The sequence below is a fragment of the Symphalangus syndactylus genome, chromosome 5, assembly GCF_028878055.3.
Source record: "Symphalangus syndactylus isolate Jambi chromosome 5, NHGRI_mSymSyn1-v2.1_pri, whole genome shotgun sequence".
Lineage (NCBI taxonomy): Eukaryota > Metazoa > Chordata > Mammalia > Primates > Hylobatidae > Symphalangus > Symphalangus syndactylus.
In genome coordinates, this window is record NC_072427.2 from 55329750 (window position 1) to 55343036 (window position 13287).

General features: G+C 50.5%; 1 protein-coding gene across 10 annotated transcripts in view; it reads right to left on the bottom strand.

The window, feature by feature from the left end:
* Positions 1 to 13287, bottom strand: part of APBA2 (amyloid beta precursor protein binding family A member 2) — a 231448-nt gene that overhangs the window by 47243 nt on the left and 170918 nt on the right. For all 10 annotated transcript variants that reach the window (XM_055278513.2, XM_055278504.2, XM_063639044.1 and 7 more), the window contains one exon: positions 11199 to 12189. In XM_055278513.2, coding sequence (XP_055134488.2) covers positions 11199 to 12149 — 951 coding nt within the window. In that variant the 5' untranslated portion in view covers positions 12150 to 12189. The remainder of the gene's footprint in view (positions 1 to 11198; positions 12190 to 13287) is intronic.

Consider the following 13287-nt stretch of genomic DNA (forward strand, 5'->3'; position numbering starts at 1 on the left):
CTTCTTTCAGATGCCCTTGGATCCATCCCCTGACATCTGCGTGGCTCAGAAAACATTACGGTATTGTTCTTTTCCTTCCACTCCTCTTTACAATTCAGGTCACTCCTGTGATGTTTATCTTGAGGAGAATGGAAGCTTGGATAGAGTATCTGTTCTTATAATAGTTACTCCCCTGGGGGAGATCATATCTTTTCAAAGCAGATCTGTGGCTTAAAAGTATCACGACAAGACACACTGGGAAAACCAGCCAGTCAGTCTGTACTTAAAAATCTCTAGGCAGGCCTGTGAATGGGAGGAGGAAGGGGAGTCCCTCCTGCATCCCGGTATCCAGACATTTCATGGAACATATTTATACTAAAAAAATTATTCACTATCTACCTGAAATACAACTTATTTTTTCAATTGCTTATTGTGGTAAAATACACATAAAATAAAATATACTATCTCAACCATTTTTGAGTGTACAGTTCAGTGTTATTAAATTCATAATGCTGTACAACCCTCACCACTATAAGTTTTTTCATCTTGAAAAACCAAAATTCTATACCCATCTAAATTCGAATGTAACTGGGCACCCTATACTGTTATTTGCTGAGTCCATCAGCTCTAGGGGGCAGACAGGCTGATAGCACACTCTGGCCTGGCTTTATTCTCCGTGCTTGGACTGCTGAAATCTCTCCTCCATCACCGACCACTGGGGCCACCTGCACACGTCCTCCACTTCATTGTTCACTGTCTCTTCACAGAGCCCTGTAAAGGGCAGGCAGTGGATGGCTGTGTCCAGTGCAGCATTTCAGAACAGAATCATATTTATCTAAACTTGTCACTGCATTTTGAGGCTTTGTCAAGTACCAACTAAAGGTGGGCCCACATGGCCAGGCCTGAACAGGTGCCTGTTGTATGTCCCGTACGGCACAGGGCAGCTCTTGCTAAGGACAGGACGATGCATGCAACAAAGACCCTGACCTAGGACAGCTCACCTTCCAATGTGGAGACAGAACCCAGTGATCCTGCCAGCCTCAGACCCTCCACAGGATGAGCCAGGGTATAAACAGACACACACATGAACAAAAGCAGGCCCTGGGAGATCAGGCCAGAGGAGCTGAAGCGGTGAGGCCAGAGACCAAACCATCAAGGTGACAGGGCTGCTTAATTTTTTTCCTTTGAAAGTAATCAGAACCCTCATGCACTGCTGGTGAAAATGTAAAATGTTCTGTCACTGTGGGAAATATCTGCGGTCAGTGCAGGGTCTACTGCAGTGGAGTCCCAGGTGGATCACAGCCGTCTTGTAGGGGGAAGGATGGGTTTTGCTCCTGGGATGCTAGGCTTTGAAAAGCAGGGCAGCGTGCCAGCAGTCCCAGACACACACACACACACACACACACACACACACACACACACTGTGAGCACCTCAGCTTGCCAGCACCTCCTTGGGCCCTCCGTGCAAGTCCCTATATAGACACTGTCCATCTACCCTTCCCATGCCTCTGCCTTCCCAATCCACCAGAGCTGCTCAGGCTCAGGGGACCCTGCCAACAGGTGGCCACTGCCAACGGGTGCTTTCTTCCCCAGCAAGATATCTCCTAACTGCCCTGCTACATCTGCCTTCCTAATGTCCCTCCCCTCAGCTCCCCAATTCTCTCCTGGCTCCCCTCCATGCCGCCAGTGGAACCCTCTGTCTCTCTCTCATCACCATCCCCCAACCCATGTCCTTCGCCTTCCCCTTGTCTTGTTTCAGGGCTCAAAGCCACATCACAATTCCAGCCCCTTCCATGCTGAGGACACCCACACACCTCTATGTTGATCCCCACCTTGTCAGCTGCCTTCCCAAAGCCCCTCTCAAAGTCCCAGAGCCTCTCTGCCTGTCCCTAACTCTGGAGCCTGTCCCAGAAGCCTGACTGGAACTCGTCTCGAGCCTGGCCACATGTGGATGGGGGCAGGGAGAGTCTCATGTATCCGTCCCCCTCTAGAAGGAGTTTCAAATGCAGGATAATGCCACTTTCACCTTTGCAGTCCCAGTGCCTACCACATGGCAGGTGCCAATTTGCATGGGCCATGCAGGAGGGATGCAGGGAGGGCCAGCCCCCCACATCAGGAGCAGCCCAGCAGGGGGAGCTGGCTTTGAAGAGTGTGAATTCAAGGTGGAAACTGGAAAAAAGGTGCCCAAGGCTAAGAGAGGCTTGGCTATCATTTGGAGTCGGTGAGAGACAGGTGGTCCCAGGCCCAGCTTGTCTACCTGGAAGAAGAGGTGTGTGGGCTTCTCAGCTAACTTCCTATTAGATATTGGGTGTGAGAAAATCAGGGCAGCCCTTAGGGCTGTGCAGCTGTTGTCCCATCTCCCAAATCAGTGACTCTGGAGTAGAAAGAGGCGTGTGAGACTTCCCCAGCAGGGCACAAGCCACACTCAGTAGGGCCCTGCAGAGGGGACAGCGTGGGGGCACCTTGGGAGGCCCTTACCTGACCTCACCCTCAGCAGCTCCAGTGTGGCCCTGACCAGTCCTGGTACTCCTCTCATCCTGTCTCACAAGCAGGGCTCAACACCTCCTTTGTGTCACTCCCAAGGACAGGTCCACTAGTGTCCTCACCCCTGCCCAGCATGGCATGTACCCAAACTGAGTGCAGGGCATTGCCCACCCACCTCCCTCAGACCCGATGAGCTTCCCATGGACTGAAAACTCATCATCATCATCATCTGCACAAGCACTCCATGCCCCGCACCATCCATATGGACACTGACCCAGATCAACTCCCCTCCCCACAGCCCCAGGAGATCGGGGGTTGCTGGCACAGGTGGCCCATCCAGAATGTTCCCGGGCCCCGAGCTGCTGCAGCTGGGTTGGATGCCAGCTTCCTGACTGTGGCTCCAGCATTCCTAACCACTGCACTCTGCTCTCTCCCCGAGGACTAGGGTGTGTTGAGGGCAGAGGTACTTTTTAGATCACTATTAGTGGGAGAGCTTTACATGCTCTGCCCCGACAATGTTTTAGAACAATGTTTTAGAAATCCTGGCTTTACCTAGATTTTAAAAGTACTCGAAGCAATCCCAGATCCTGATAGATAAACTGCTCCCTGATAATAACAGCCACCCATGGTGACATGTCATCAACACATGTCATCAAAAACATGTCACCCATGGTGACATGTCATCAAAAACATGTCACCCATGGTGACATGTCATCAAAAACATGTCACCCATGGTGACATGTCATCAAAAGGCTTCATACAAATCAAAGAAGCCAGCTGTGCTGACTTAGCAAATGGGCCCTGAGCTTCTGAACATCAAGTTCAGAAGCTCATGCGGAGTCAGCCAGGGTTGAAACGTCAATGCACACCTGTAGGATTTTATTTTTCAAGGCAATCCTGGGAATCAGTAGCAGGAGGTGCGGTGTCCACCCTGTCACAGTGCTGGGAGCAGAGGTGCGTGGGAAGGGGTTCAGTACAGATGACAGGGGACACAGGAGCACCCCAAGAACCCTCCTGTGCAGCCTCCTCATGTGCAGAGCAGGAGTGCTAGGCCTGACACCATGGGTGGGCGGGGCAAGGGACACTGTAGAATCCGGGGCATGGCTGCAGAAAGGAGGGAGACGACTACTCCACTGAGGCCTAGGGGGCTGCAGAGGACCTTCCCTTGCTCAGGCAGGCCATGCCCCAATGCCCCCCATAAGTCCCTGCCCTCAGCACCACCTACAGGCTCTTTCCCAAGTTCCATCCTACTGTGGGCCAGGTTTAGACAAACCCCAGACCACTCCCTCCTGGGCGCAGTGCAAGCCCCAAAGCCCCTCTGTGCAGGACCACCCCATCTGCACACCTGATGCCCCACTGCATGCTGATGGAGGGAGGAAGCCTGGATGCCAACAACCCCATGCCACTCCTGTCTCAGTCCTCTTCTGTAAAGCAGATACTGACACTCACTTCATATGCTGCCCAGCGGGGCATGTGTGTGAGGCCCCGGCTCTGAACACACACGGTGCCACTGCCTCCCACCTGGGGGACACACCCAGTTACCTGTGCTTTTAGCACCTTCTCTCCCTTGGCACCAGACTCCTATCACACTCTCAGAAGGCTCTTTAAAAAGCAAGCCTCTAACTGAATGCCAAGTCATGGCCAAAGCATCTCTACAACGAGCAATGATGCACAATTCCACATTTGATGTGGCCTTGGACCCTCGACCATGCTTCCCTTTAACTGTTGTATTAAGTTGGCTACGATGTACTGATTTTTCTTACTTTTTTCTATTGTCAGAAGGCTCTTTCTAGAAAGCACCAGCTGGGCCAGGGATAAACAGAAATCATGAATACCCCAAATAATCAAAACATGTATTTGGTTTGCCATTCCAAGGTGTGGAGTTATTCTACACTTGCTGAGTAAATCAAATACCTCAACTCGGTAGCCATGGAGGTCCTGGACAAGGAATGCCTGCAACTCCAGAATCTCCAAGGTCCAAAGGAGTAAGTCTCTACAGGGAGAATTTCAGGCAGGGCTGACCTTTTCAGAGTATGTCCTGATAGACGTCACAAGGTAACAGGTAAGATGGGGCTCCAAAACAATCCGTCCAGCCCTCGCCAAACCCGTATGTTCCACAGGCCACCCAGAAGCATCCAGAGAACATGCCATCCAGGGCCACCCCACAGACCCACAGAACTAGGATCTTTGGTGCTGGACAAACACTCTTATGGTTCCCCCCAGGAGTGTGGGTGAGTTGCCCCAGGGAAAGCACTGATCAGCAAACTACTCTCTTCAAGGGAAGGTACCAAGGATGTGCCAGGTCCACAGGCTTGTGGACCTGTGGAGCTCGTGGAGCTGTGAGACTGAGCCAGGCACCGGTGCCCAGCTGGGGTCCTCCCTCCACTCATGCTTCACTGCCTGATAGTAGAGGGCCACATGGGTAGGTGTAGGAATACTGATTCCATCAGGTCACTCAATACAAGCCTCGCTGGACCCAACTCATGTATTCCTTAATCACTGCATGTAAAAAAAAAAAAAAAAAATCCATACTTTAAGTCAACAAAGCTCAAAAAAATTAAGAAAAATGTCACATGAACAATCTTTACTTGACTTGTTTGATCTGTGGCCTGAGCCCTGGTGAACTCAGGACATGCTAGCACTGAGATGGGGACATTTTACAGACCGGAGGCTTCCGTATCTACTGGTCACCTCACTGGCACCACATCCCACTCACTGAGAACAACAGGGCATGCCAAGCCTTTCAACAGCAAGGAAACAGACAACAGAGGAGAAGAGACCATCACTCTCCAGGAGGAACACTGCACAGTTCCCCCACACTGACTCACTCTCCACCAGGCAGGCTCAAATGCGGACTGCAAAGAACTGGATGCTTTCTCTTCTAAGGTTCTTCAAGGGCTGTGTTATGCACTGTTTAGAGGCATGGGTTTTGGCATAACACAGTCCACAGTCTATTCACAGAGGAGCTACTTAACTGTGCCATCTGCAACATGGGACTAACCCTAGCTCCCTCTCTCTGGGTTGTTCTAGGATTTACTGAGATCATATTCCTAACACCCCTAACATGGTGCCGGCAGTCACCACCAACACCACTGCCACCTCCACCAGCACCCACAGACTTTACACAAACCACAAAATAAGAAAGGTTAAATCTGCAGAAGCCAAGGGTCCTGATGATAACACAATGACAACCTTTCCATCATCACCATTTGGGGTTACTGAATCATCTTGGAACTGAAGCATACAGGGAGAGGTCTTGGGAGTTCACGTGTACTGGTCCTCTCCTCCTCAGGGTGTAAAGCTTGGGTCTCTATTCTCTCATAGACCCTGCATGGAGGGAAAAGGGTTTGCTGATACACCATGTTTGGGAAGCACTGGCCAGGCTGGCTGGTGTCTCCGCTATAGTGAACATGGGACTTTATGCTGCTCGTGTGTGAGAAATCAGTAAACCCCCAAGAAGGGAAAAGCTTTGCAGCAAAGTTTCCCAAAGTCATTTGCCAAGCAAATACAACCAATTCTCATTCACATAGTTATGTTCTGTAAAGCTGCCCTGAGCACTGAGTTGATGAATACTGAATACATTGCTCCTAGGGGAGATACAGGGTTAGGTTCCTATGAGCCTCGGGACACATTTTTGTCAATGAATCAACACAGAACCTTGTTTTATGTGTGTTTCTGTTTATATACACCTTGTTTAATATAGATTTCTTACAAATAATTAATTATATGCAGTATTTCTTTATCATAAAACACTAGCTGAGAAGAGTTTAACATTTCCCTGACCCTAGATCACAAGACAGTAAAGTTCTTGGGTTTTCTACCTGTCCACTGTGCATTTTTTAATCAGTCATTGTCCCATGAATCTGCAAATTTAGCCATTCCTCCATCTTTTCCTTAACTTCATCATACACTACAGAAGTTACTTTAGCACCTCCCAGAGTGGCAGCATAGACGAGTCAGCACTGTTGCTCAGCCCTGAAGGAAGCTTCTCTAGCACATGTAAGGCACATGGCAGCCATTCTGTGCTTAGGATCACTAGGCTTCAGCACCACACTTGAGGGCCATTTTATCACCAACACACACACACCAACAAAAATGCAAAGAACACTACGTAGATTGTGAAAAGAACAGCTGTTTACAGTATGAGAGCTGAAACAAGAAGGCAAAGCCTTGTTCAACCTCAGCTGGGAATGTGAGAGTTGGGTGACTCAAATTCTTCCCCTCTCTGAACCTCTGCAAATGACTGGGAAAGTGCTATGAGTATTGATTTCAGGGTTACAAATCAATTTTAGCAAGTTAACAAAGTTGCAAATATGAAATCCATGAATAGTAAGGATCAAATGGTACTTTGTTTACAGAACACCTCTAAGAGTGTGTTTGGGAAATCCTGACCTAGGTTTGTCTCTTTGATTCGAAAACTCTATAGTGGAATTCTACAATGCCACATGGCAAAAGATTTTTTTGCCTGTATATTCCAAATTTTCCTCAGTAAACTTGCAGTGCTGTGAAATACCTTTTTTTATTTTACTAAAATAATTCATGTGTAGATCTCTGTTCCCCATCCTGTCTTCCTACAATTTTAGAAATTCTATCGCCTTTGTGTCTCTCATATCCCAGCCTCCGGGCAGACCTCTTGGTCTCAGCAGAGTTGCACAGGTGGGAGGGCTACCTGCAAACTGGAGCCTTTTCGAAATGCATGGCATCCTACAGCTCAGGAGGGCTCCAAAGGCCACACAACCCACTTCTTAGTACAGGCGCAACTCATTTTTCTTTTCTTTTTTTTTTTGGAGGTGGGGAGTCTCACTTTGTCGCCAAGGTTGGAGTGCAGTGGCGCTATCTCGGCTCACTGCAGCTTCTGCCTCCCAGGCTCAAGCCATTCTCCTGCCTCAGCCTCCTGAGTAGCTGGGATTACTGGCGCACACCAGCATGCCCAGCTAATTTTTATATTTTTAGCAGAGATGGGGTTTCACCATGTTGGCCAGGCTGGTCTCGAACTCCTGACCTCAGGTGATTTGCCCACCTTGGCCTCCCAAAGTGCTGGGATTACAGGTGTGAGCCACCGCACCCAGCCGGCAACTCATTTTTCATATCGATCAGACCAAAGCAATGTCCTCTGTGAATACATCCACCAGACAGGGAAGAAGGAAACATCCAATTAAATCCCTCTGTACCCAAAGGAGGTGGAGGGGTCACAGATGAGTCATTAACATCTCAAAAATGCTGCAGAGATGATGAAAATAATATAACCAAAACTCAAAAGAAAATGTACTAAAGAAGAGGACATATGCAACAGAAAGTCACACCTACAGTGTAGAGAGTGCTTCTATGAGCTGGAAATGCATCCAAACCCCGGAAGATAAAGGGCATGCATCCAACATCCACAGAAGAAGGGAAACCATTAGGCAAGGCCATCGAGGGGAAATGGTCAACGCTGACGTACGGCATGGGGATTTATCCTCAGGTAATAAACCAAAGAAGGAAAACAAGATTTGTACAAAGATGTCTGTGGCAGCCTTACACCTAAGAGAAAATGCCACTCACAGTCTGCACGCTCAGTGGTAGAGTGTGCAGAGAGAAATATGTTATACGGCACATCATCGCCCAAATGGATCATGGAAAGGTCACTACAAATAATCATGAAAATTATACGGTGACATGGAGAAACATTTATCATACATCAGATTTTAAAAACTGTATGACAAAAATACATCTGGGTTATGATGACAGCTACGTACGTCATTTATGCTCAATGCTATGGTCTGAAAAGGCACACAGATGAAATAGCTCATCCGTTAGGGTAGTAGGGAACATGGAGAATACAACATTGTTCATCTTCCCATTTTTTTTTTTTGAGACGGAGTCTCGCTGTCACCCAGGCTGGAGTGCAGTGGCGCAATCTCGGCTCACTGCAGGCTCTGCCCTCTGGGATTCACGCCATTCTCCTGCCTCAGCCTCCCGAGTAGCTGGGACTACAGGCGCCCACCACCTCGCCCGGCTAATTTTTTGTATTTTAAGTAGAGACGGGGTTTCACCATGTTAGCCAGGATGGTCTCGATCTCCTGACCTCATAATCCGCCCGCCTCAGCCTCCCAAAGTGCTGGGATTACAGGCGTGAGCCACCACGCCCGGCCTCATCTTCCCATTTTTTCTAACTCTATTTTACTATTGCCATTCGTGCAATGACTAAATGCTATTCAGTCCTCTTCAAAATATCCAGGACACAATTTTTCAAGCTGTAAAATGAGTAGAAGAGAGGGGAGGGCTGCTACACAATTTCCTCCAAGTGAGTCTTCTACAGCATAACAGCTGGAATGTGGCATCTTGTTGAAATGCAGATTCAGATTCAGCAATCTGGGGGCGGGGCTCCCTAGTAATGCCAATGCTGCTGGGTTAGGGTTAAAAAGCAAGAGTCTACAGCATCTAAGTGACCAATATCGCCCATTTCTCCCTTCAGATTTTTTTTTTTTTTTACTGCAGCCTCAACCATAGGGATCACTACACTATGTGGACAGCACTGGGAACAGAGAGGTGGGCATGGGACACACGGCACCCTGTGCATCTGTTTGAGGCCAGGCCTTTGTTGGCTCATGGTACGGCCTGGCTGTCCCCCAGGGGAGGAAGGGGATTGCTCTTAGGAAAGCAGGTTGTAATTTCAAGCAAGACAGCACCAAATCTCCCAGTGCACATCCTTCATAAAAAATCTTGCTTTCAAGATGAATTCTACGGCTCTTTCTGGTCAGGTTTCAAAGAGGTCCTCATCCGGAATGGGGTACTCAAATCTAAGGATGTGGAGACCCTGCTCACGTGCAGCGGGCCTGGTAGAGTCTTCAGAAAGAGTAGTCAGGGCCCCTGGCACCAAGGTCCTTGTCAGCCTGGAACTCTGGAACTGGCAGGTGCTCCCCTTGACAGAATTAATTTGTGAATTGATAGAAAAGAAAGAGAGAGAGGAGGGAGGGAAGGAAGGAAGGAAGGAAGGGAGGGAGGGAGGGAGGGAGGGAGGGAAGAAAGGAGGAAAGACAGAAAGAAGGGAAGGAGGGAGGGTAAAAGAAAACAAAACAAAAGCTATACAATCATTAACCAGTTTGAATGAACTTTTCCAGTGTCTCGGACAAGAGCATTTCCTTCAAGGACACACTCTCCTTAGGGGGAGAAGCGACCTACTTTTTCATTCAACGCCTCTTCTGGGAAGAACAGACCTCCTCTTGATCCTCCACAATGGCTGGGGACTTCCCCCACCTCCACCTGCCCTTTTAAACAGCTACTACCATCCATCCATCCATTCATTCCCACTCATTTACCTCCCAGCATTCCAACCGCAAGATCTCGGTGTTTTTACCCAAATTACCATATGGTTAGCATGAAGCACAAAACCAGAAAATATCAGGTCTTGCTTACTCCCCACCACGCTCTAAAGATAATCTTCTTTAACAAGAACTTGGCTAGCGATGCCATTTGTCACAATAAGACGCAGCATGTCACACGTTCTGCACAGCCCACGTCAATCCCTGAGGTGCCTTCACCACTGTTGTGGGACAAGCCCAGGCCCTGCTAAAGACCAAAGAAACACTTTGCTTTGGCCTAAAGCCCAGACCCAGGGTCCAGAGCCTCCTGGCCTTAGGGGTGAACTCTCCCAACATCCACTAGTACCATGGGAGCTCCTATGCATCCCACAGCCCCCTGTAAACATGGAATTGCTGTGAATGACAGGAACACCCCCAAAGCAAAGTCAACTGACACTTAACGTACTTTAGAGAGAACACAAGACATTAAAATACAAGTGCTGAAAATCCAAGAGTCAATTAAAATACAAGTGCTAAAAATCCAGTGATTTCCATCCCAAACCCAAGCTCTCAGTACACACACACACACACACACACACACGCACACACACACTCAAATTCATGAACTCTTCTCAGAAAAAAAATATTTAATAGTAAAGGCTTTAAAAAAATATGACAGAAGTCCACATAATTGGCCAAATAGAAGTTCCTTCACACAAGTCCAATAATCACATCTTCTTTATATACTCACAGTGAGGGTCTTTTTTGTTTTTTGGAAGGCAGCTTTTCAAATGTGTTTATTAGAATGCATGCTGACTTCGCTATAATTAAAATACAGTTATGCTGACATCCACTGCCCTCATTAGCATGCATTTCTTCCCAGAGGTTTTGTCAAACCTTCAAAAAATCCTTTTCCAAATAGTTATTCACAGCTGATCGCCCATCAGGCCAAGGCCCCCGGGCTTTCAGAGAGGCATCCACTGTGAAATGCACTCTGGCCCCGACCACAGGCACCAGGTCACCCACCACTGGCCGCAGCAGTGTGTGAGCACCAGCACCCTACGTCTTTGCCACTGCCCTGCTCGCCTGAGTACACCCCTGAGGATTGAGGGGCTCTCCCACAGATACTGCACCACCATGAGCAGACCCAGGGCAGTGGGCAAGAAATCGAACCTCTCTTCTAGGGTGGAAGGAGGGGTGTCTTCTACGAGACACGAGTCGCCACTCAGCCCTCAACTGGCTTTACTCCTGAGTCTGAGCAGCGAGCTTAAGAGTGGCCGGAGCATCCATGCAACATGTCTCCCAACTGGACCAACGAAGAGCTCAGCCACCATTAGAACTGTAAGGCACCCAGCACCCCCCACCACCTCGCTTCAGCATCTGTGAGGCCTGTACCCTGAGGTCCCTTGCTCTCGGGCCCCTCTGCTCCCTTCCCCAAAACAGCCAGAGTCCTACCTGCTCGTGGGGCCACTTCGGCCTCTCTTCTGGGGTCCTGGTCTTGGGCTTAAAGCCTCTCTGGGGGTCTCCGGGGTGCTTGGCCTCGGGAGGGAGGTTCAGCGACTTGGGCCTCGCCTCGTGCCTGCTGGGGCTGCAGCTGGCCTTGATGGGTGGGCAGGCCTCTGCAGAGTCCACAGGCCCTGGCTCAGGCCCATGCTCGGGGCTGGCCTCACTGGCGCTGGTGATGCTGGTCATGCTCAGACTCATCTTGATCTCTGCCACGATCTGGTCGATGTCCTCCTCCTGGTCCTCCAGGTCCCCATCCCCGCGCCTCAGGCGGTAGGGGGAGGCGCCGGTGTTCCCGTTGGCCTCCTCAGGGTAGTAGTCCTGGCAGCCCTCTTTGCTGGAACAGTAGTGACCGTCTTCTTCCTGGTCATGGGCCTCAAGGACGGAGGGCTCATTCTCTGGAATGGGCAGTTGGCCATCTGGGTAGTCCTGGCTGCCTTCGGCCTCGTGGCTGTGGGGGTGTGGGCCCGCCGAGTCCGTCCACTCCTCCACCGCCTCCTGGCACTCGTCAGTGTCCACAGGGTGCGCGCCGTGGGCCAGGTACTCCTCCCCGTTGCAGTCCATGCCCTCCAGGTAGCTGTCGTCCTCGGGGCAGTAGCGGATGTAGTAGGTGATGCCCTCCTCCTCCTCAGGGAGGCCCTCGTCATAGTCCTCCTCCTCAGAGGTGTTGTTCACGTAGTCGGAGCTGGAGTCCCCATCGGGGCTGTGGTTGTGGCACTCCCGTTCCTCTGGCACGGGGCTCTCTGGCCGCAGGGCAGCCAGCTCCAGGCCCTCGGGCACATAGCCCTCCAAGGGCAGCTCCACGTCCTCGCTCTCGGGCTCCTGGCTGTGAGCGACAGGAGCCGGTCTCGCCCTATGGTCCAACATGCCGCTCCCCACGCTCTCAAGCTTCCGGTGGGCCATGGCAGTCGCTCACGCAGCCATCATCACCCAGAGGCAGCCACTGTGGGGAGGAACATTGGGAAGGGCAGAGTCAAAACCCCACAAAGCCCAGCCACGTGTGGGGCCACTTCACCACAGCACCTCCCACCACGTTCTCCCGCAGCAATGTGAGGGTACATCCGTTCAAACAGTGCGCCATCCCCACCCCCGCTGACTCATCATCAGAACAACATGCATCCACACCAAGGAGAACGAGGGCACACAGAGCTCCAGGAAAAGCAGTCAAGGGAGGCACCAGCAACTCGCCAGGACACCTGCCTTTCCCCAAGAACCCACTGGCTGATTCCTGACTTCTCACTCAGTTTGGGTAGCCCAGGTGACCAAGACAAATGGTCATAAGATCAGGTTGTTTGCTCTCAAGAAGAAAACGAGCAGCTTTCATTCAGAAGACATAATGAGGGCCGGGCGCGGTGGCTCACGCTTGTAATCCCAGCACTTTGGGAGGCAGAGGCGGGCGGATCATGAGGTCAGGAGTTTGTGACCATCCTGGCTAACACGGTGAAACCCCATCTCTACTAAAAATACAAAAAGTTAGCCAGGCGCGGTGGCGGGCGCCTGTAGTCCCAGCTACTCGGGAGGCTGAGGCAGGAGAATGGCGTGAAGCCGGGAGGCGGAGCTTGCAGTGAGCCGAGATACCGCCACTGCAGTCCGGCCCTGGGGGAAAGAGCGAGACTCCGTCTCAAAAAAAAAAAAAAAAAAAAAAAAAGAAGACGACATAATGAGGACCAATGAGGAGGGACATTAACTCTTCTAAATCCATGGCCCCTCAAAGACTATCTTGGGTCCCTTCCACTTCAGGCTTATCCCATCCTCTCCCTCCTCTTCCTCCTCAAACTGAACAATGTTCACAGAGGAACTGGATGTGCAAGAACCATCCAGGCTGAGCAATGTGCAGAATAGCTCAACACAAGTCCCCAGCATGGCAGGCTGGAGGGCTCAGGAGTGGGGACAGCACTGCTCAGCCATGGGGAGAAGAGGACAAAGGGTGAAGCTGCAGCCTGCAGGTATCGTGGGGTGACAGGGCAGCTGCAGAGACCTGGAAGGCCAAACTGGGAGAGGGCCTGGACCCAGTGCCCAGGACTCTGAACTTTATCCCCCA